General features: G+C 32.1%; 2 protein-coding genes across 2 annotated transcripts in view; both read left to right on the forward strand.

The window, feature by feature from the left end:
• LOC113402043 (5'-deoxynucleotidase HDDC2) overlaps positions 1 to 25,930 on the forward strand; it is a 378,551-nt gene that overhangs the window by 205,322 nt on the left and 147,299 nt on the right. The window lies entirely within an intron of this gene.
• LOC113402019 (uncharacterized) lies at positions 38 to 25,893 on the forward strand. Its single transcript, XM_026642125.2, has 16 exons — positions 38 to 197; positions 534 to 692; positions 975 to 1,158; positions 3,776 to 3,925; positions 8,198 to 8,313; positions 10,021 to 10,195; positions 13,804 to 13,932; positions 16,716 to 16,858; positions 17,012 to 17,234; positions 17,598 to 17,872; positions 18,332 to 18,513; positions 18,980 to 19,171; positions 22,263 to 22,422; positions 22,861 to 22,985; positions 23,203 to 23,369; positions 24,981 to 25,893. Exons 1-16 carry the CDS (start codon positions 107 to 109, stop codon positions 25,180 to 25,182), a joined length of 2,673 nt encoding a protein of 890 aa, XP_026497910.2. The 5' UTR covers positions 38 to 106; the 3' UTR covers positions 25,183 to 25,893.

Here is a 25,930-nt window from a genome sequence, read left to right on the forward strand (position 1 = left end):
CTGTTTTCGTTGGTGGTCCGTGAGTGGGGGGAGAACGGGGGAGTAGGGGCAAATGAGAAAGCGACGCGGTAGGGCGGCGCGAGCGCGGTGACTGTCCGCGCGCATCATGCGGCAGGCCGCAGCGGTTCTGATAATAGCCGCGTGCGCCGCTGTCTCCGCGCAAATTGCTTGGACACCAATATTTCTCGACGGAAGTAGTAAGTATTTTTTTCGGAAGTTTTAAAAACATTAATAGAAGTGTTCGTATCTGATATGTTATTTCAGGTATTGATCATAAAAGTAACTTTTCGTGAAAGTTTTGCAAGTTCCTGTGAGATTTCATATGCTGATAGAATTAGATTACTGAAGTTTTCTCATGCTATTAACTATGATCATATTAATCAGTACAAACAGAAAAACAATCACATATCATATCACATATTAGACACGGCGCTATTGCAAGTGTAATGAATCTAAGTTAAGGCATAAGCATAATTGTTTAAGCTAATAACGATAAAGGAATGGTATTCCATAAAATTGACTATTGTGATCAGGCCAAGTCGATCTATGGACGCAGTCATCATCAGGCTGCGCGTGTCCCGGAGGGGAGGGCGAAGATTGTGCGTGTTGCGTGCGGGACGGTGCGTGCCCGTGCGGCGATATTGCGCCTGGTCGTTGCGCGCAATGCGGGCTAGAACAATATTGTTCTAATAGTGAGTACTATTAGTTAATACAAAAATAGCGTTAACGTGTATTTAATGAAAATAATTATATTCAACACTGTAACTATTTAACCATCTGGCTTAACAAATCAAAAGTGTCAGTGATTTATTTAAATTGTGAAACGTCGAAACCGCAAATATAATGTTTGATAATAAACGGCAGTTATTCGAGTATTTTTTCCATGTACATGTGTTAATGGTATGATAAAAATTACTTTGTGATAATATATGCTTAGTATATACCTAATTCCATGAGTTTCTTTTTATTTATAGTGTGCAACATTACGATTGATTCGCGGGTACTCAAGAGTAAGTCAGGGAAAACTTTCGGGCAAATTAAATCTCCGTCTATTGAGGGCCCCAGCGCGTGTTCTTACATCCTGCAACCTGACGCAGGTCAGAGAGTGGAGATACAACTGTATCGACTCGTGTCTGTTGGAAGATTTAATGGTTCAAGGTAAGAATACAAAATATGTAAATATTAATTAGGACGTGTTAGATTTTTTACATTTTCAATCAAAATAAATTGGTAATTGAAATCAAAAACTAATCATATTTAATTAATAATTCATAGCTAAATAGCTGCCCTTGACTTCTAACAGGCATTTCCCGAGTTGGTATAGGTAGGATAAACAGCGGTGAAAAAATAGTAGGCGGTCTTGGAACTTGCGCTTAAAAAAAGCATAACTTTTTTAAAATTCCCATTCTTCTCACTTCAATAAAAAACAAATTACCGACTCTGTTTCATCATATTCCTCTGGATTTAAAATATTGTTCTCACCTGTAAAATAAAATTTAAAAGTAGCTTCCTGTTTCCTCAGATTTTTTCATTTTTAATCAATTTCTAATTTAATAGTAATACCAAAAACATTTAAAATTAGCTTTCATTGGTCACATGATCATGGTCAGAGTAATTTTATTATATCTTACAGGGAGATATAAAGTAACAAATCGTCCAAATTTAAATACTTAAAAAATAGTTCTTATTCTCAAGAGAGACTAAGCAATTGCGCAATCCATCATGTTATAGTGCACAAATGTACTAATATGTAACACACAGATACACTCTCCTTTCTTTTCCTCTCGTTATGCAATGAGACGGCAAATCCATTACGAACAAAAAGGTTCATCTTTACGTGCTTTCTGAGGTACAAGAATGACTGCCAATTTCCAAACTCTGATCTCCTACTGAGAATTTCTCGACAAAAAAGTCGATATTTTTGTGGCCTCATCTGGGTCTTATATATTAGACGCAAGACCAACGAGGCAGTCATACAAAAATATATCGAATGTACATTTAATAATTATTATTCCGCATAAAAAGTACAATACAATATATTTCTTACAAATTGTAGCCATACGAACTGAAAGGGAACCCATACGTATGTTAATTTCAAAGTAGCGTCACGCTTTACAACAATGCCATTTTAATATAGCAGCGACTTATTCAAGCAATTGCTTTGTTAGAGGTTATGAAGTTCTAACCTGAGTTATGACGTTGACAATAGTATGCATGATACTTTCTATGAATTCATTCAATTCAATTTTTGCTTTAAGACGAAATATTTTTCCAACCAAAAATAAAATTAAGCAATAATTAATTCCGTGGCTTAGTGCTACAAAAGCTAAAGTACATTTTTGAGTAAAATACGCACAGCAGCACATTTACCGAATAATTAATAAATCATTTATTTCTGCTATAACGGGACAAACTTATTTAAAAGAAATTGATGGCAATAACATTTTTGAACATAAATTATTATAGAATAGCACCAAAATTTGTTCATATATATTGGCTCTTTTAGCACCAGGCCACAGAATTATTCTTTGTTATTTTTTATAAAGTTCAAGTGAAGCTTATTTTCAATGTGAATTTATTCAGCTTTACAGCTCAGCGTCAAGTATGTTTCAAATAGCGAGGTTTGACAATAGCCAGAGGGGTCACGGCCAAACCAACACAAAATTGAAATATGCTTTATTCAAGTAGGCTTTTACAAGCACACTCTTAATTAAGTAAGAATCTAGTAAAGCTTCTAAGCGAACGAGTTCCAAATATGGATTCTAAAATATTAAAATATCTATTCTTTTACAAATCAATCTTTACAATATACATACTTACTAACATACATCATTTTATGTATTTCTGAGTTGTTAAGGATCAAACAAATAACATAGTCCAGCGTTCTCACGAAGTTCACCTAACAACCAATAGTCATAAATATTGATTTTCTAAAAAATATTACGTAAATAAGTTATTTTGTGGTTATATTTTTAATGACAACGCTGATCGCATATCAGCAATCCATTTCTGTATGCAGCGAGGTATCGACCGAACCACAATTTATGAAAAAACAGGTTCCATTTCCATCAAAGGTTGTTGAGATCAGCGTTCACAAACTCCATAAATCAAAGCCGAGTAAATAGAGAGTTACAGAATACACAGTCCATTGTTACAATCCGGTTGTAGAAAAAACGCGAACATGAAAATAACTAAATCTCACAATGACAAAACATTTTTACGTGTTTTTAACAAAATAAATATGTCATTTACAATATAGATCATTTCTGGTAACACTCAACTCTTTAAAAGCGCTTTAAATTTTTCTCTTACCTTACGGATCCAGCGCTTAAGTTATGATTTGGATTTATTGTGAAACGGAGAGAACAGCGTGAAATCAATGAAACGATTTAATTTTATTTAATTTTTTTTTAAGAAATTTGTAGGGTCTGTTTTAGTGATTGGAGTTAAGAATATAAAATAAGTTTAGAATTGTGGGATAAATTACACATCTGTTGATTCTTAGGGAATTTACACTATCTCCTTTGATAGTACAATAATATAATTTGACAGTGTTGTGGACTACAAGATATCTTATATGGATGCAGATCTCAAGGTTTTGAATGTAGATCAACCCAATCAATTATTGGGTTTTTTGTGTCTATAAATTATCTAGTGCTAAATCTGCCAGATCTTTTTCCGGAAGTGTTCGATTCTCACGAGGACACTCATTGACACTATTTGTTGTGGACAATATTTGATAATATGATATTAACCGTATTATGTATTTATCTAGTTGTGTAGGTGGATGGCTGCAGCTGGGCGACGCAGGTGCAGTGCCGGACTCAGGAAGAGCTGCGCAGACAAGGCTCTGTGGTGCTAACGAAAGATACACACCACCGGTCGTATTATTTGCTGATCACGGAGCATCGGTACTTGATTTTAGGTACGCACTTATTTTAATTAATGACCATATAATTAGATTACGCACTGAAGGTAAATCATTTGAACAGAAAATATTTTGTTGAAAGTGTTTTGCAGTATTCCTGATAACCTTCGAAAGATAAGATTCTATTTGTTTTTACCGTCAATGTAATTTCGATTATCTATACTAATATTAATCCGAAAGTAATTCTGTCTGTTGCTGCTAAAAAAATCAAATACATTAAAAGATCAAGAAGAAGTGTACTTCTCGATAGACCAAATTTACAAATTTGGATTATATTATGTATTTACAAACCTACCTTGGCTGACACCGACTCCAAAAATAATAATAATTGTAACTATATTATATTATCGTAATAACTTTATTGACTTTTAAGTAGTCTAAATATTTTAAATTACATTTTACATAGGAAAAATCTAAAAAATATTTTGATCTTTGTTTGTTATTCATAGGTATGTGTTAAGTTAGATTTAAAGTGGGAAGGTACATACTTATCTTCTTGCGTGGAAACACAAAGGTTTTTTTTTTGTAGTTGTGTCCAGGAAGCATCAATTGTATAAAATGTATTTCTTGCTAATTGAGTAAACATAATAAGTGAAGCATTTTGACTTGGCCCGCATTTAGACATAGAAGAGTTTTTTGATCTTTGTGAAACTTCTATATTATGAGGAGAAATTATTATCCTGTACGTGAAGACTAGCAAGAAAAAAATTCATTTAAAGAGATTGGTTCTGTTAATAAAGTAAATTCATTATTATAATTGCTTTAAGAATGTAATATGTAAACACAGTTGTTTAAATTATTTTTTTTAATAAAAAGTTTTGTCAAATAAACAAATTCCAAATCTTTAATTTATTTTTTAATTACTTATTTATTATCTTTTTATGTATTAAATATATGATGTACAAGTTATGTCAAATTGCAATAAACAAATGCAATATAAGAATTTAAGAAAAACGACCATTAATTGAACTAAACGTAGGTGTAATAAAAACTATCAATACACTTAAGAAATCACATTAAAAAACCTTATTTCTTTTACTAACTACATCGAATAACATCCATGTTTTCAAAACACGTGTACTGAAAGTGTGGGTTTTGACATTTTTATATAACGAGTTAAAATACGCGGACTAAAGAGCATTTGCCAGTCAAGCGGAATACAATTTTTTCAAATTATGTTTTGTTTCTAAGCTACTTAATGCTGATATACAAAAAATAAATGCTTAATAATTTTTATTATATGTTACAATTTTAAAAACAACTTCAGATTTGACGCAACAAAAGATTCGACCGAGTATCATTAATTTGCTCCTCAGAATTGAAGAGTTCGTTTACTTTATCATGGATCCCATGATCTGAACCTAACCAAACTGACACCAAACTATCCTTAAACTATATGCTTTCCAATAAAAAAAGAATCATCAAAATTGGTTGACGTGATATTGAGTTATTCGTCCATTTGTCGCGCATATGGCCCACACGGGAAGTACTAGCTTTCAAATAAAAAAAAATCATCAAAATCGGTTTACCCAGTCAAAAGTTTTGAGGTAACAAACATAAAAAAACAAAATACAGACGAATTGATAACCTCCTCCTTTTTGAAGTCGGTTAAAAAACGTCAAAATTGGTCTAGATTATTAGGAGAAAAAATACACACATACCATAATTAGAACCATAAGGGTACAAATAGTTTTCAGTGACGTCAACAATACTTATTACTATAGATATTAATAATAATTAACATGATGTTAATTCTACAAAGGAAATGTCAACAGCAGTTAAATTACCTACATCCCGCTTAAATGTTAATTATTCATTTGTATGTTTTTAGTGATTGTAATCGTAGCAACAATAATATTTATTTGTATGTTTTAACTCAGCTTCGACTAAAATATGTTGGTATGTTTATATAAGGTCGGACTTATAAATGGTGGTATATGTTCACTTACGTCCATAGTTATTATGGAAAATGTCAACATAGACAACGTATCACCTTCGAAATTAAACTGGACCGTTATGTCTATTAGTGCACGTATCACACTGATGTCACCGAATTATATTTAAACCTGGGTCGAATGATCAGAATACCTACTCATTATCAGAGGAAATGTAAGACTATTATATTACCAATCTGAATGCGAAATGAAACTCTACCATTTTAGGTATTCGTTTTTATTTGTCATTCTTTTTAAGCATTTTTACGTCTTCATTCGCGTCGTTTCTCATTAAATAAGCCATCTACAGACAGTTATATTATAAAACTTTATTGGAATCCCATTTTATAATAGGATTATATTTTTTGTACTGATGTATTTATTACTGGAAAATTAATAAAATTTAGACCAAAATAAGATGGTCTACAACCGTCCCGTAACTTTTCTATAGCATGTGTGTTAGTGAGCTTATGTCTATGTAAAGGTATATTACTGCAGTATAAACGTGCGGCATGATCGACAGCTGTATCCGTATTTTAAAACCTATCGCTAATCCGTATTCCAAAAGAATTGTTCGCTGCGAAACGGCAGGTCAGACTTTTTTTATGTATAGGTAGGCAAATGGGCCACCTGATTTGAAGTGGCCACCACCACCCATAGACATTGGCGCTGTTAGAAATATTAACCATCCCTTACTTCGCCAATACGCCACCAACCTTGGGAACTAAGATGTTATGTCCCTTATGCCTTTAGTTACACTGGCTCACTCACCCTTCAAATCGGAACACAACAATACCAAGTATTGCTACTTGGCGGCAGAATATCTGATGAGTAGGTCGAACCTACCCAGACGGGTTTGCACAAAACCCTACTAACAAGAAACATTAAAATTTTGGTTTAGGCAGCTAAAATTATTCAAATTTCCATTCATAATAAAATTAATATTAATATCTCACATTTATGACATTGAATCGATATCACATGAAATCGATATAAATTAACAAACATATCGATTTATTATTTTCTTGCTAAGTGTAGTTCTCATTTTCTTTATTAATAAATTGTACCCGTGCGAAGCCATGTTGGGTATATATAGTAAACTATAGTAATTAATAATATAATGTTATTTTATATTTATTTTAAAAGTTGTTTATTAATTGAAGATTTTTTAACATTCCTTCATTTTATTTTATTTTACATTTACTTCCTCTCGAATGTTATCTTATTGTCCTTATATTTTTTAAATTTAATGTATAGCCGAAGGAGCTTTCACCGCACGTCCCATGACGCTTCTCGTTTTTATTTTATAATATTTTAATGTTAGATATAAAATATATTAAAATCTTAGATTACTCGAAGATAGATACTCGTGTAATATTCTTTAAAATATTTTCATTAAAATTTATATTTATAAATTGCGTTATAAAATATTCATTGTATTATAAAAAAATACTATAAGACGAATTCATTGTAGTTATGACATTATATAACTTATATTAATCATTTGACAAACGAATTTACCGAAAAGTTTTGAATATGTTCTTACAGAATGTCGACAGTTGAATCTGTGACAGTTGGGACCGACATTGTCGTTTCACGACAAAGGCGAAATTGTATTCGTGACAGTCGACGCTTAGTGAAACACTACCCTTTTGGGACTAATAATTGATTTGAATCATTGTTGAGTCACATCCTATAAAGTTCAATAGACAAACAACTGAGCTCAGTTTTACAAATTAAATATAAATAAGCGCTCGGTCCAAGAAACTTGTTTGCGTAGGCAGTACATATTACCATATAAGTAAATAAGTGCAGAATTGCGATCTGAAAATAAGAGTCAACATCAATACTCAATTATTGGCAAATCAATTCATTGCAATTGAAACTGGCAGTAGTGTATTGTAGTTAGTGGTGAGTGGATGGTAAGTCCAACTCCACACGCCTGCACTTTGCCCTACCAATAACAAACAAGATCGATTCATATTGCTAGAATGCAGACGGCGTTTAGCTAATTATTATTTCTAAATCTAATATATGTATTATGATTTCGTCAGTCCAGAAATGTTATATGTTATTAAGACCCAAACAAAGCAGCTCGTCGGTCCAGTTGCTAGCTTATCAGGCTATAAAATCGAAGATATGGGATTCATAACCCAGTTCTTTGTCAAGAATCTTCTAAATTAGCAGTGATAACACGTTGTCGTATTGAATTCCTGTCCCAGCAGATGTTTGCGCTACAATATTTCCTAAGTAATAATTTTAGTCCCTGTGAAATGACTGCAAAAATTAATCAGAAGTATATTTAATTTGTAAACATTTAGTTTTTCTTTGTTAGGATAACAGAAAAAACAGTACGATCACAGTTCCTCGCGTTCTTCAGTTTTACTTCTCTGAGCAACACGCAAGGAGTGGGATTTCATCCAAGAGGAGGTTCTAGAATTCCACAGACAGGTAAGTTGACAAATTTTTGAAAAAAAATATCAGATTTTTTAGAAAGAGACAAGAGATATGTAACTAGATGAGAAACAAGAGATACGTGATATTGAATTAACAAAAGTCACATTAATTATTAACAACAAATACTCTTTGTAAGAGCCAATGCAATATTTTTTAAGCGTTCGTGTGTATGCCGAAAGTAAAAGCAATCATAAAAAGCAGCACGTCGGCTTATTTACAATATACGAGTTGAGGTTTTTTACAGCGTTCGGGTAAGTGATGGCTGGTCATCTGAAAACTTATTTCATTTTTTCCATTTAATTTGACTAAAAAATTCATGAAAAAATATAGATTGGATACAAATTCAATTTATATGCACGTTTAAGTACGGGTATAATAATATTTAACCTCAAATAGAAAAGTAATGGTAGTTGAGGTAAAGGTAAATAAAAATTATATTAATTCTAAATAATATTATAAATGAGTTTTCTGTTGATTTTTTTTTTTTTTGTGAACGTTCTAATGGTTGCAAAAAAGGACACAAGATACAACACCAGACTTGTGTTGTAGACGATGCCGCGTGCATAAACTTCTAGAATATTCTAGAACGACATCGATAATATGCGATGTGCCTTATAAAAATTATTATATTTCATAATGATGCACTTTTATAAAGTACAGTGATATTTTATCTCCGGCGTCGTTCGCGTTGAACACTTAAATTGCATATGATTATGTAACGGCGTCGCTAGTTCGAACAGAGAAAATTGTTTCCTCTAAGTTGAGAGTATGCATTTTTCCCACGTTCGCCTGTGTTCGGATACACTTTTCAAAGTCTTTATACATTAGTTCACGTCCTGTTACGGTCTGGTACTTTCTGTTCAATTCGAAAACACATTTCAATTTATACCGAGTATTTGGTTTACATGTTTATTTGACATTTTGACGATTTTATTTTTAGTTAGTATTTTTAGTAAGGGTAGTTCTTTATATTCCTTTATTGGAATTGAACTTTTAGTATGTTTGAGTCATTTAGTAATTCAATTTAAAACCACCCAGCCATCACCGTTCAGCAAGGGCACCGGGCAAGAAATTGGCAGACAATTTTGAAGCTTGGCAATATATCAGATAGATTATACTTAATAATTTTTAGTCGATGGATTAATCACATACTCATCAATACAAGAAGTAGCCTTTCAATAATATAATAAGAAATTTCAATGGTAAACAAAATATCGTATTTAATAAAAAATCGTTTGCGTGGCAGAGTTGCAACCGACACATGCAAGTTTCCTCAATATGTTTTCCTTTACCGCTGAGCACTAGATGAATTACAAACACAAATTAAGTACATGGAAGTTCAGTGGTGTTTACCTGAGTTTGAACTCGCAATAAAGTGTTAAGATTCACGAGTTCTAACCAATGTCCCATACATATAAAATTTAAATTCTTAATAAAGTAGATATTCGTTATCGTATTACGCATTGCGGATGAATTAGTATAGAATTCAATAATATTTTAGGCCAAGTATCATTTACCAAGAAACGAATACATAAAGACATACTTCTGAGAAACAATCACAAACATCAAAACATTAAAATCAAAATGAACTAAAAAAAAACTATAATTATTTTAAGTCAAAAATGTATCCGTCGTCTAAAATATGTATTTCTAAAATGCGTTAATATTTTTAAGTAATATATATAGTTATTTGTTCGTTAGATTGCGACTGGTTATACCAAGATGTCTCGTGTCGGGGCGTCGGCTCGTGTGTGTTGGCGAGTCCAGGGTATCCGGGACTGTACCCTCCTCATCGACGCTGTCGCTATCTGTTTGCAACAAATTCAGTGCACACACGAGTCAAGATTATTTTCTCCTCGATACTGCTGCCTAGAAAGTAAGTATATTGTTTATTAAAATCTCGTAATAAACTTTTATATCATATAAAATTACCGTTTAATTATTACAAATAATATATGTTTTATTTGATGTCTTTACTCTTATGTTCAATCGACTCACGCACACGAAGATATCGTGTAGACATGAACGTCACTCATACTAATTCATGCAGATAATTTTAAGGGGAGCGCCTTCGTAAGTGAATACATTTCATTCTAGGTTAGGTTATATATTTATTATTTATACAAAAGAAAATAAATAAATCGTAAAAAAGGCTCAATAAAATGCTTTAAAAATGAGAAAATAAACTCGGTTTTATTAAATCATTTTAGTTAAAAGATTTATGCCTCAAATATATATATATACACAAATATTTTCGGTCGTGTCAGATTTCCACCATGTAATCGGTCAGAAGAATATTATCATTTTCGTTGATATTAGTTTCACTCCATAATAATGTTCTTTACGATTACATTTTTTAAATATAAAATAGAACGCTAGAAAATGACCTGTTTAAGTACAATCTAACACATAAAATAGTTAATACTCACTAGTAATAAACTAGACATAAAAAACAGTTTATGAGAGATTGCAATTCTCAAAAAAGTTTCTTGCATATATTATTCCCTGCCTACTAGTACAAAAAAGTATCAAATTCATAATTTAAACTGACAAGATGGACTCATCGTAAAATTTTTGCTATATTTTGTTATATTTAATTAATTTATTCTAACTCTGTTCTAACTAAAGTTGTAATTATCTAAGAGGAATGTGCAATACCCGAACAAACGAATGTCTAGTTTAAGCAAAATATATAGATAGAATATTAATAAATAAATATAGATAAAATGTGTTTACATTTATATACAAAATAATATGATGTAATAATGAATGAGAAAATAAAATAAACTTTACTGTATATACATATATTTCATCCACACGCAATTTATAAAATTTACGTCAAGATCTAGACGTAAATGTAGAGGTAAATGTAGAAATAAATGTATTCACTTTGAAATAAAACAACAAAAGTATAAATTCATGAACTAATAAAGGTACCGAACGCTTACATATATAGTGTGTACAGTTTACCCTATAGGCCGCCCCTACAACTTTCAAAATGATATACTTTCGAGGTCAAAGTTCTCGAAAATATAGACCTTTATCAATTTTCGATTTGACATGATTTTTAATACATTTTGCAAATGTATCAAATAATCTTGATAAAAAAAAAATTAAAAGTAATTAAATATTAGTAAATTTTCTTTTGTGAAATAAATTATTAAATATATCATTATTAAGTACTTTGAATTCAGTTCAACAATTTGTCATTCAATAAATTTTCATTTATTTTGTATGTTTTTCATTGTAATTAAATTACTATTTTCCATTGTGTCGTGTTCGTTTATTTTTCTCAGTAAAAATGCGTTATTATTACAGTTAAGAGGTTAGTTGTAGGTTCGCTGTAGATATAATTGAAAAACTATTGAAAGTTTCAATATTTAAAATTATATATAACATTGTATAGTTATTTTTATATAATTCATGGTTAGTTAGTTATTTTTTGATTGAAAAAAATATTATTGTGATCAATCAATTGAAACTAACGAAATTACGTAAGAAATTATTTATGTAGAAATCTTCAAATTGTCGTATTTTAATAACGCATCGTTTGATTTTGTTTAATAAACTCGGTTTGCAATTTATTTGGAAATGTTTGAACTGATACCCTTTGAAGGCGAAAGGTTCAATTTCGATGTGGTTTGAGGAATTCGACGCATTTTTAGAATTTGAACAAAGTTATTTACTAAAAAAAAATCAATACCAACGTTAATATCAAATCAAAGTTATTTATTAAAAAAAAATTAACACCAATACATATTGTTGAAATTATTTAAAAATATATAGTACTTTTTTATAATTGTGAAACATAAAGGACATTGTCGGATTTTGTATGGACCATTGCCTAGGTTAAAATAGATTAAGAAATAAATCAATCAATTTACCAAAATATAATAAATATAGATGGCTTTTCGAATCGACCTTCCCTAAGACATACAAGAAGAAAAAGCAATTATACATCAATAGGATTGTAACGCGATATTTACTAGGAGGTTCTGATGAGACAGGCACAATGATATAATTATTACTTAAATTACAAAAATTCTATAATTATGACGTTTTCTTGTACATTTATTTCCACTACTGGTCAATTTTGGAGTCATGTCCTCCGTATATATTTGAGATTAATAGATATTGACACTTTGTTTTTCCAAGAAGCCCGAAAATACAAGCGGATTCCGTGGAGCAGGTTTTTACAAAATTTCATAGGCAATTAGAGGTATTCGTGAGAAGGTATAGTGTGACATTTATTTCGATAATATTTAGGCTTCTCGTGCAATTTTGACATGGATGATATGATAGGCAAAGCAATGCAAATACTGCAACAAATTAAAATTTACAATTCACGGAGAGTCAATTAAGGGATAAAGTTAATTTTTGTATGACTCCCAAACGTACTTGTTAGCATTATTCAACATGTGACTAATCTTTTTGTCCGGGTAGACATGTGACTCCACCTGACGATAATTGGAAGTGGAATCCAAACACTAAAAAATAAAATAAATAAAACCTGATATAAAAGCTCTTTGGTTGTACATAATTTTACTATGTAGCATACCAGCTAAAACTCCAATGCAAACGTTTTGGTTTATATGTATTTTTGAAAAATATAAATATATATGTATTAATTTATTTTAAATATATTATATTTGTTGTTTCTTTTATTCAAAATGTACTAATTAAACGTGAATAATTGAACGGGCGTTTATAAGTATAAATCTGTTCTGATGGCATATATATTCTCATTAAATTAAAAGTTACTTCAAGTTGAGGCAATATCGAGTTACCTTTGTACTTAGGAAATAAGAATCGTTGAAACGAAACCAAAAACATTTGTATACCGTAGGTTTATTCGTTTGATCGCACAACAATGCGTATATATAAATAAGAACATTTGTTAATTAAAAATATTTTTCAATGTAATTTTATTTTTCATACAAATTAAATTTATTTTACATAGAGTTTCTGCTTTACTTAATTTTATGGAATCGTTAATTATTTTTCCTGCAACATCAATTTACATGTTGTAGAGATTACATAACAAAAATTACATATTTTTTTAACCTTGTTCTTTAATTTATAATTGTCACCATTTTAACGATAATTTACATTTTATTCAAATAAAGTTTTTATTTTAGTCAATACAAAAAGCCAATATTCAATGAATATGAAGAAGGTCGAGGTGTTGTGTGTATTAATCTTTTTTATATTACTAAGTAGTATGAAATACCTTCAGCAGTCAAAATATATACATAATAAAGTAATACTAGTAGGTATTAGGTAGGTAGATTATTAACATTCATGAAATAGGTATGCATTTGAAATAAGAAATCAAAAGAAAATTACACTAATTAAAACAAAAATGTTACGTATCAGTAAAATAAATATGCACGACAATTTAAGGCATATTTAAATTTGATTCGCTTGACGGCACCGATGCAGTCAGTGAATTTTCGTCAGTTGGTAATTATCACCTCTTTGCAGCCATTGTGCTACGGACTATTTAACGCTGCGGGCTGGCAGTTCGCCCTCTGCCCCGCTGCTCGCTTCGCTATGCTCAGAGAGAAGTGCTGTACTGGAACATCCCGGTCCTAATCTTTTGTTGGAATTTAAGTGAGTATAATTTCTGAAACGTTATATGATAAATTTATGACGGTTTTACTTATGAAAATGCTTTATATCATGTTTAACCATCAAAAACTCCACATATAGATTTTTTTTTACTATTGATGAAGTAAGTACTCTTTTCATGAAAAGTCATGAAATGTAAAGTGATTAAAATGTACTACCAACATAAAAATATATAAATATTAAAAGTACTTTGCATTTATATAAGGTGGTATGTTTTCAACTACATGGCTTCCATTAAACACAATTAAAATTATTTATAAAAAAAAAAAACTTTTTACCTGTAAAATATGTATATTTAGCAATAATATCCATTGACAAATACTTGAATAAACTTTAAACATTCTCCGAACCGCGGGTAGCTTTACATTAAAAATCTTTTCTCAATAAAATTTAAAAAATCCTTTACGATTTTGGAAATTATTCTAGTATATAATGTTATAAATTCAAAAGTGACGCTATCTTACCTTTTAACGTTTAAACCGCTGGTCCTATTAAGATAAAATTTTTGATTACTTTTATTAAGTCACCACCCCTCGCCAGTGGTGGTGAGTATAAGTATGAGTTGACGACCTCCGTGGTCGAGTAGTGTGTACACCGGTTTTCATGAGTACGCCACTCCGATGTCCCGGGTTCGATTCCCGGCCGAGTCGATGTAGAAAAAGTTCATTACTTTTCTATATTGGCTTGGGTCTGGGTGTTTGTGGTTCCGTCGTTACTTCTGATTTTCCATAACACAAGTGCTTTAGCTACTTACATTGGGATCACAGTAATGTATGTGATGTTGTCCAATATTTATTTATTTATTATTTATTTATAAGTAAAGTTTTATAAATTTAACGCGGGTAAAGCCACAGGCTTAGCCAGTTCTTTACAATTGTTTTTTATCAATAGTATCGCCCACAAACACATACTCTGACCCAATTTGTTCCAACTAAGCCACTTTCGTCCGGAACCGCGACTATTTATTGCATGACTGAACTTTTTCGTTTTCTCTTATTAAACAGAGTGCTGTTCCTGTTCAGACTCTTTAATTTTCAATTGGAGAATACTTAAATTAAATTTATAAACGTTTGCTTTGGCGATGAATACTAACCATTTTGTAATTACTTTAACTAGTTCGTTCTCAATTGTAATTATACATTCGAAGATAATGTACATTGTATATATATTTGATATATTTAGGTTGGCAATTTAATATTAAAACTTGTTGCTCTTGTTACTCGACTGCATAGAGTCAGTAACTCTTTTGTGGGGCAATGTATACGGTACTACAACAGGATCCCAGAAAGCGTTCAAAATGCTTCTGTTGCCAAATTTAAAAAAAATGTTAAGAAACACTTGTGTGCGAAAGGCTACTATACAATAAGAGAGTTTATGATTGATAACACACCTTGGGAATGAAACAATCGCCTCCTGGCTATTTTTTATTCAATATATGTATTTAATTAGTTTGACAAAACAAAAAAAAAGACCGGCTGAGTTTCTTTCGCCGGTTCTTCTCAGGTCAGGGTGTTTCATTTTCTGAACCGGTGGTAGTGTTTAATTTGACTATCAATAAGTAAGAGTAATTCTTCTATATTGAATAAAGAAATTTGAGTTTGAATTTAATGTTATTAAGCTTCTTAGCTGGTCTTTAATAGATATTCAATGTGAATTGTTCGTCCTTTTGCACGTGCAAAATCTACCACCGGTTACAAAGTAATATCTGCGAGTAATCGGCGAAAGACAAAGTTTTATTTCCTTTTGGTCAATAAGTTTTAGACCAAAATTATATATTATATAATATTTTACATGACGAAAGACGATTGCTTATATCCATACATTATATACATTAACAGCCCGTAAATTATGTTATATAATTGTGTTAGTATGTACGTCACAAATTCTGAAATAAATATTATTATTTTACGAAAATATTAAAAACGTTCTTTTATGAAAATTCTAAATAATCTACATTTTCTTAGACATCAGTCTATATGCAAATATGCTTGTATGAAATTGATGCTACGTGTACTTCACTTTCAAATAAATCTATTATCCATCTCCCGAAGATTTACATTTAATATTGGTATTTGAACAATAATGGAAACGACGCATTCACGTCCTTTCAAAGGTATGCAGCAGCCACAACCACGTCGAAAGAGAAATGCATGAACTATGTTATAAGTCACAAGTCGAAATCCATACTAATGTTAGAAATTCGAGTGTTGTATGTAATTCAATTTGGTAAAGTTGCAAATACTTTTGAACTAACGTTACAGAATACGACGAATAGCAATATCTAAATGTCAAATGACACGACGGCGTGTTTTAAAGGATTTAGTCACAAACTGAATTTGACGAATTCTTGGATTCAGTAGTAATCATATATAAAATTACACTGTTATTAATATTTTGTGTAAGTATTTTGATGTTAATAAATAATAAGCCGAGATGGCCAAGTGGTTAGAACGCGTGCATCTTAACCGATGATTTCGGGTTCAAACCCAGGCAGGCACCACTGAGTTTTCATGTACTTAATTTGTGTTTATAATTCATCTCGTGCTCGGCGGTGAAGGAAAACATCGTGAGGAAACCTGCATGTGTCTAATTTCAACGAAATTCTGCCACATGTGTATTCCACCAACCCGCATTGGAGCAGCGTGGTGGAATATGCTCCATACCTTCTCCTCAACGGATGAGGAGGCCTTAGCCCAGCAGTGGGAAATTTACAGGCTGATTATGTTATGTTATGTAAATAATAACAATAATATTTTTCTATATAGCTCTGGACCTTTGGTACCTCCATACGACTACAACGGCTTTATAGCGAAATTAGAATTTCTGGAGAAAATAGATACTAGTGGACCTCCGCCCACTATCGCCGCCGCCTCGCTGCCTCTAGCCGCTCTTACACACTTGACAAATGGTAAATACAGAATTAACTAATATTAGTAGTTAAACCTTTTTGTAGATAAAATAAAACTAAATATGACCCAAAAAAATGTACTAAGTCTTGACCATTACGAAAATGATTGTCTCTACAATACAAGTTTAATTGATAATATTGTGAATCCTGTAGGTGATAACTCAGCTGTAGAAGTGGATCCAGTATCCAATGAAATATCGTCTAACAATGGAGGCCATGTCGGTTGCGGTGCGACGGTACGAGGGTTTGGAGCGGGAGGTGTCCGTTCCGGACATTTCGATACGAGAGCGTCTGCGTGGCGTTCTCAATGCGTTATACATTTGTTGGGAACATCTACTGATGTTGTTCAAGTGTCACTCTTCAATTATAATTTAAGGTAGGAAGTTAACGTGAAACTGAAATAAATTTCCAAAGAAAAATAGAATAATTTCAAGAGAAGTAACGACATAAGATTATATATAAAATATTGTGTTATGTTATTACTGGTTATGCTTGTTTTCTATTAGTTTCCCGTACTCCTTTATTTTTTAAACATGAAGGCGGCCGAACCTTTGTGTTGATTGAATCTTTAACTTTTACAGCAGCATTTTTCATGCAGCCTTTATAACTTTGATATATTGAAACCCAGTAATATTATCATAAAACAGTTGAAAATTTATTTGAAAAAAAAAAATGTTTACTTTAACCGATTAGATCCGATAATACCCGACACGTGTGTACTTTATCGTTATATGTTTAGGTTACCAAGTTGTAGATCTCATATTGAGATCTTAGAAGGACTTCATGAGATCAGCGGAAGAGGGGAAAGGGGAGATAGATTTGAGAGAGGGGACAGGGCCATGTTACGAATATGTGGTCCATCTGTAAGAGAAGCAAGAGATCCTTCCGGAAGATTTTTAGTTCGCCAAGCGGTGACATCAAAGGGTTCCAACTTAACGATATTTGTGAGAAGAGCGACATCGCAAAGCGTTGACGAAGAGGAGTTTGTGGATGGCGCGTTTGCTTTTCACGATGGTAAGAATATATGGCTTAAAGTTTTCGTTAGTCTTTTTCATGATACCCATATCACAAATGAGCAAAATATGAGTTACCTAATGTGTATGTAGTCACCACCTCCCATAGAAATATTAACCGTCCCTTACATCTTCAATGCGCGTTGGAAAATAAGACGCTATGTCCCTTGTGCCTGTAGTTATACTATCTCACTCACTCTTCAAACCGGAACGTAACAATAATAAGGATTGTTATTTGGCGATAGAATATCTCATGAATGGGCAGTAATACGTCTTAAAAAAATAGTGTATAACAATACAATGTTTATATAAATTGTTTTAAGTATACTACTATACGTCATGTACAATAAAAGTAACTTTGGGTGTCAATTATACATATGTATGTACATGTATAATTGACTGGCAATGACGGTCTTCCATCGAAAGCAATATAACCAGTCTTTTATTTTTTTATAAACAGAACAACACGAAGGAACTGTATCACCAGATGCGACCTGCGCATCCACGCACTACGGATTGGCCTCACCCACACATGGGGGGGTGTCGGCTCCATCACACCATCATATATTTTGGAATATCGAAGAGCAACTTATGTGCACAAATCGTTTTATACCAGCTTCTAATCAGAGTGTTACTATAGAGGTATTAAAATATAAAACAAACTTTAAACAGCTTATAAAATATAATACGCTTTCAAAATTTAAATAACAAATGTTGGTTTGAAATTCGTATTTAATAATACAGCAAATAGTGGTAAAAAATAATGTATTCAATAAACTGCAACCATTTATGATAAACTAATTGCAATCGATAATAATTATTTAATAACACGGCAATCCATTTCGACTGCGATTGTATTTATATAAATTAAACCTTTTCATAGTTTATAGCCCATTTGTATGTATTTATTATGCAACTTTTATATTAAATAAATATTCGTAATTTCAGATGCGAATAATAGTATTATCCGTTAAAAATAATAAATTCATTGACGTTTTATATATTTTATTATTTATGTATACAAATCGATTTAAAATCGACATTAACGATTTACTGAAAAGAGAAAAAAATTGTAAGCATTTGATTGATTTATGATTATTGTTCGAAGATACAAAGGCTTGAGCGCATGTGGAGTGCTGAGCCGACGGGTAGTGTAGCGACGGGTAACGGCGGCTGCCGCACCGCTTGCGGAGACGCCGGCTGCGAGTGTCGTGCTGCCACGCCTCTGCACTACCACGACCATATAGCACTGGTAGCAGGGGACGGCACGCATTTATCCTGTTTATGTGGAGACTTTCAGGTGATTATCATGATATTTTATTTGGTAATGTTTTGATTATGTACTGCACAAGTGTGTGCGTAAACACAGGTACACTCTATTTCTCAACTCTCACATTGCAATCCGAAAAGAGAAAGAGTGTAGGCAAAATTAACAGTTTTAAGTGCTTTTCGAAACATGGAACTCAAGCTTACATCTCTTCTGTTTCAATCTCTTTTAACTTACAACCCAATCACGTTTTGTTATTTTGTAGTGCGATACTATCTAAATATACAAATAATCTAAGACCAGCTTATCATTTTAAAACATACTTGTATTATAATTTCGTTTCTATGAGCCTATTTGCTTCGTCATTGCGTAAATTTTATTGATTCACAGTGAAAAAATCGTCGAAAACCTTTAGTGAAAAATAAAAATCTTGATACTTGTATAAATATATAACAATAATATTATATATGTTTAGATATCTGCACGAAATATTTCTTCGACGAACCTACATACTCCGTTTTATTAAATTGATAGATTATGAATTACGCAAAATCTATTGTAATAAATTAGAGCTTATATATTTTGACCCTCACAAATTACAAAGAACTTAATTAAAGAGACAAAGTGGTCTACTGTTACTTTATAAGAAAAGAAAATTCTATTCTTACGACAAAATCAGCCGTCGAGAAAATTGACGATAATTGCATGACATAAAAGAAAATCGAAGCGATCGCTAAACAAATCACGGTCCTCTTTATAAAATGTTCAAGTTATCAATAGATTAATAACATATTTCAATGTGACGTACAAGGTCTCACTGATCAAACACTACTAGATTTTTATGAAATTGTCTTGAATTTTTTTTTAATAGCTTGGCAGATTGCCTCTTAGACAACCCGGTGAGCAGTGATTAAATACGATAAACGTTGACACTCTGTGAAATATCAACCTTCTCCTACATAGCCAATACGCAAACGTTTGGAACTAAGATGTTATATCCCTTGTAGTTAAACTAGCTCACTCAACCTTCAAACCGGAACAACAATATCTGATGACTGGGTATCTATTCAAATAACCTTGCACAGAGACCCACGACCAAGTAAATTATGTTTATAATTCATCACATGCTCAACGGTGGAGGAAAACGTCGTGCGGACATATACTCGTATATGTAGGACGATTTTATGTACATATCTATCACTGGACCAGCCTGATAGATTAAGCTTATTACACTATCATCTCATTTGAAAATCTATTAAGCAAACAATTCTCCAACAACTGACGCCATCAATAACAAGAAATTGTTATGATAGATTGTTATTGTCTGTATTACGAGCAGTAAACATTTTAAGTGACATCCAATTAATGTTGCCAGTCTTGTAGTAGATATTGTATATAATTCTATATCTAGGCATCAGATTTGTTAATTTTTTTTTTTTTTTTGTAAGCTCAGAACATGTTAGGCTATGGTATGTTAGATTGAAGGTATTATATCTTATCAACTCGCAATCGCATTTCATTTATACAAAAAATTTGATTTTTTTTTTATAAGAATCAACTATTAAATAAAAACCACTAAATAAAAATATAATGTAAATGTATTTTACTCCTATATTATTTTCTTATAAGTTTTAAAAAAAGGTTTTTTTTTTTGTTAAGAGTATCATTAATAGATCATGAATACATCTTCTAAATCTAAAACTCAACCTGGCCAATGAAACTCGAGTAGCCATAAAAGTCAAATGGTGAAGATATTTAATGTTATAATGTTTCGAATATATAATGACTATTAAATTGTTTGTACCACCGTCCTACAATCCCTCTAATTGCTATTAAATAATTTTGTTTAAAAATTCACCTGGCAACAGACTGCTGACTTACGCCTTAAAGTTCGTCGTAACTGTAACAAATAAATTAATCGCGTTACCGGGGTCTTACGCTAGCACGCCTACAGATGAACCAGCCCTTCCCTGGCTGGCGTCCGGGTTGCGGTGCGATCCGCATAATTAAGTAAGAGGGTTACCATTAAGTATGTAATAGCAATAAAGCGCGTAGCGACCACCCGACCGTGAGGGTCTTCAGTATAAAAGCAAATTTACCGCTAAATAATTTACCATGTTCTACAAATTATGCATAAAACGTACATCGACTAACACTTCAAAATGGGCTTGGGGTGGCGTATTCAATGACTTTATGTCAACTGTATACATTTTCGTATTTCAGTTGTGTTTAAACGCGGCTCATCCATTCGTGTAAAGTTCTTTTGATTTCTTAGGCGCCAATCTCGAGACTTGTTTCAAAATTCGAATAGCAATTAACAGATAACGAACTTTGCTCGACCTAATTTAGTAAAGTTCGCAGAAGTATAACGATGATTTGTACAAACGAAAATAAAAGTTAGCTGTAATATAAATATCGGTCTACATATCTCATTTAGAAATTATTTTAAATACAGAAATTATATTATATATTAAATATATTTATTTAGTTATTAATTGTGTTCGCCTGCCTCGTTAGTCTAGTGGCTAGCTTATGAGGCTGCATACGCCGCAACTGCACAGTTCAAACCCCGGATCAGGCAAATAATATGTGTTTTTGCTTTGGAAAATCAACTTGAATAAACGTATATCCCGAGCTTGAAATCTAACTGTCTCCGTCATTCCCTCTCTCTATCTCGCTTTATTGTTGGATTTCTATGTGAATACTAGATGGATTTATGTTTACGCACATACTTGTGGTCTATACGATCGCTTTATGCAGTCTGCTCGTGATTACACTCTAGATACATACTATAAACTCAGTACTTATTAAACTATTTCTAAGTAAGTAAATAAATAAGAAAGATCCTTTCTTAATTTCTTCCCTCTCAAGATTACAAAGAATGTTATTCGATATTTTTTTCATTTAAATTGTAGCAAAAAACCTTTACCTACAAAATGACCCCATTCGGAAAGCTAATATTCTCTTGTCCCCAAGGAAAAGGTTTGGGTCTGGCCCTTACTGTAAGTATGCAAAAAACTTATTAAGTTATCGGAGCGCGGTATTGATTCTTCCAGATATTTGGGCTTTGAACTTATTTAAATGTTATCATTAGAATACCGAATTAAATTTTTTACCCTATTAGGCGGCCTGGCTGCCGGTCGTAGTCCGGAGTTGGACGAGTCTGCGGTTGGAGTACTCAGTGGCGCACTACACGTACGCTAGTCGAGGATTTGATTATGCCGCCGCGTATAGCTTTAACGATGACGCGATGTGCGGTCAACGCACGTATACAACCCACTCTGGTAAGTTAATATTAACACTCACGTACTACATACATTACATTTCCTATATTTTGGTGGTATTGTTCCAACGAGATTGGGAAGTAATCTTTGGCTTGTCTGAAATAAACGTCAGCGGTCGTGATCGCATAAAAGAAAAACATACAGTTCAATTCTGAATTCGTCGTGCGCCGCGAACGTTTGTTAAAACGCTTCGGATATTGTTCTCGGTGGCGTGGGGCGTGTCCGAGAAAATTACGTGGCACCGACCTAGTTTCACGCCGCTTGGGGTAACGTTGAAATGAAAAAACCTTGAACGAGATCGTAATGTTCCAATTACACGCTGGTATTGCGGTAACTCGTTGTTTTTGGCTTTTTGCAGGCGTTCATAAGCATTTAGCCTGAAGAGTTATACAGCTGAGTATTTTAACGTCGAGTTTAATAAAAGTTTTCTTTTAATAGGAGAAATAACGTCCAAAAACGTGACAGTCACCGGCAGTTTGAATGAATTTTTCTATCAACAATGTACCTGGGTCTTGGACTCGAATGTTGAACGTCAGCTCTACATCGACATATCTTCCGAGCAGGTATTTTCAGTAAACGATTTTTAATATAGAACCCTCATTCATAATACTTCCACAAAATTAAAACTGTAAATGAAACGTAAACGAACAATAATACAGAAATGCAACCAAACATCAATCTTTTGTTCTCGCACCGAGCTCGGGAAGCGGTTATTGCATGAACGTTTTAAGAATAAATTTAACCTCTGAAATGAATTTTAAAATTGCATTCATCCCGTAGGATAAGTCGTGTAGTTCGTGGAATATTACGCTCCACGAATGGTCGGGTCCTCGCGCGCACGGCGACGGGCTCGCCGCATCCGCCGGGGACTTACTCTACACTTTCTGTGCGCGGCACAAGAACCACACATATATCCTGCCGTGGCGACTTAATACTGTAGTTATCAGGTAAGGTAACCTTTTTAACTGTCGCTTTATTATGAAAATATTTATTTATTATATATTATAATTGTTAACATAAAATAATTATTAATATAAAAATATATATTTCAAATAGTACATTTATTATTATTACAAAGTAAGTAACTTTTTATAATATTAATAATGAATGTAAAACTAATATTCTAATCTTATTTTGACTAATGTATAAGACTTCACTTATCCGTCTTTGCCAGTATCTCATTAGTTCAAGAGAGAATTTTTGTAAGAGCTTTTAGCGAGCTCACATTTTCGAGAGGAAGGCAAACACTGTCTGTATTACTTATTTGGTAAATTATTTATGAATGGCCCTTAGCCCTAATACGCCACCCGCCCGTACCAAATCCGTAAAAGCGCATGCTTTTGTAGAGGTACATTGTCATTAGAAAAGATATTCTTTGTACATATTAAATCCATCCATCGTCAGCAACAAGGCATGTTTTTAAAAAATCTTTTCGTAATCTGAAATAATTTTAAATGAAAATGTTCGTTTTTATTAGAGAATACGAACTTTGTACTGATTATTTATGTAAATATCTAAAGATTATCAACTGTTTTGTATTGTTTTGTTTATTATTAATCGTTTTATTTTGATTTCGATAATTCTAATTTAATAATATTTATTACTACTAATTACAGTTTATTAACTGGAAAAGTATTCTCTTTTCCGGAAGATAAATATTCGAAGCTTTATACACAATTATATTATAGTTTTATCTGAAACACACATTTTTTCGCGACATTTTCCTTTACCGCAAATCACAAGATGAAATGTAAACACAAATCAAGCTCTCAAAATACTCAGGATGATATCCCGGATTCCGATTTATATCCACGTGGGGTATGTGTAGGACTATTTCTGTTTGAAAATAGTTTTTTTTTTTTGCGTAAAGGGTTTGTTTACCTTCACAAGATTTTTTGGGTCGTTCACGGCTTCTAGATTTATTATATTTTTATATCAACTATACGCTCACTTCTCATTAACGTTTCTTTGTTATATTTTTAGGCTTCAATTATTTAACCTTTCAATCGTCATGAAATTTTGCAAACATGTAGTGAGTGATTAATAAAAGTTAAGGACAATGATCCTAATACCGGTTGAAACCGCGTACAGAAATTATTGGAAGATAAATAAATTCGTTGATTTTCATACAGAACATTAATTCAGTTTAATATTATTAAAAGGTTGCTGTTGATACAATTCTATAAACGGATAAATCAAATATAATTTGATGAAATATGGTTATTATCAGATCTATTCGGCGCCAAAATATACGTAAACAAATTCTGCTCCGGATTCCGAGTAATCGGATTCTTGTTCTTAATATAGGGTGTTTCAATTAAAATTATATAATAATGATATAATGTGCTTATGAACGGGCAAATGGTCACCTCTGCTAAAACATTGATACATTCCTTTTTTTTAGTTTAATTAATGGATCACATGTTTCTCAGAAGACTTTATCTGAACTCTGTCTGTCTATAAAAATATAGTTTTAATAAAATTATATACTGTAAGCTTTGTAGTCAGGCTGAGTATGGTCCCAATTCCTTATCAATATCTAAGTTCCTGTTTTACAGGCTAGTGGCTCTGTCAAGACAACAACCTTTGTACACACTCCGCTGGCGCTCACAAGTGGTAAGGGCTAATCGTCTCGGCCCCCCCACACCCGCGCCCGCCGCTGCCGCCAGCGCATCGAATGTCACGTACAGCGTGCTCCTTATTGTGCTTACTCTGTGTTCAAGGTACGTGCAAATGCGTTACGCACGCATAACTATATAACACGTATGTTGATATTGTGAATGCGTTAGAGTGAGTGTATAAAAGTGATATATACAGTGTGAATTTTTCGTGTAATATCGACTTTAAATATATTAATTTTTCATTTGAATGTGTAGACGAAACCTACGAAACTTTAATGTGACTATATTTCTGTGTTGTGTTACTTAGAGAGAAGAAATAAATGTGTCTATTATGATAGAGGGACGTGTAAATAGTTTTTACATGATATTGCATTGTAAGGAACAAGTAACTATTATAAATAAATAAATGCTATGTAAAAAACAATTAAATGTTAATAGTAAAATGTATGTTTTTTTATAAGCACATAATACATAAATATTTTAGACATTAGACGTCACTTGTATGCTAAACAAGATAAGTGAAATTTCATAATTTAGTTTAATCTTATAAAGAAATGAAATTAATCGATATTAAAATTAGTTTCAGCGAAATCAAAATTAATATTTAATTCTTTTTTTATATTGCTATCGAAATCACGTCTGAGAAATATTCAACTGTCATATTGCTATAGTTATATGTAAATTGTACGATATTACCAAATGTCAATTAGAATTAATATAAAAACTAATTCCTAATGCTCATATTACCTTAGAGAACGTAATGCTCATTTTCAACCACACCATCAATTGTTATACTAAAAAGTATGTTATTTAATTAATAAATATTAATTCTGAAATCGGAATAGTGTACGTACACGATGTTTTTATAATACAATCGATTTTTTAAG

Source organism: Vanessa tameamea, chromosome 2 (assembly GCF_037043105.1).
Source record: "Vanessa tameamea isolate UH-Manoa-2023 chromosome 2, ilVanTame1 primary haplotype, whole genome shotgun sequence".
NCBI lineage: Eukaryota > Metazoa > Arthropoda > Insecta > Lepidoptera > Nymphalidae > Vanessa > Vanessa tameamea.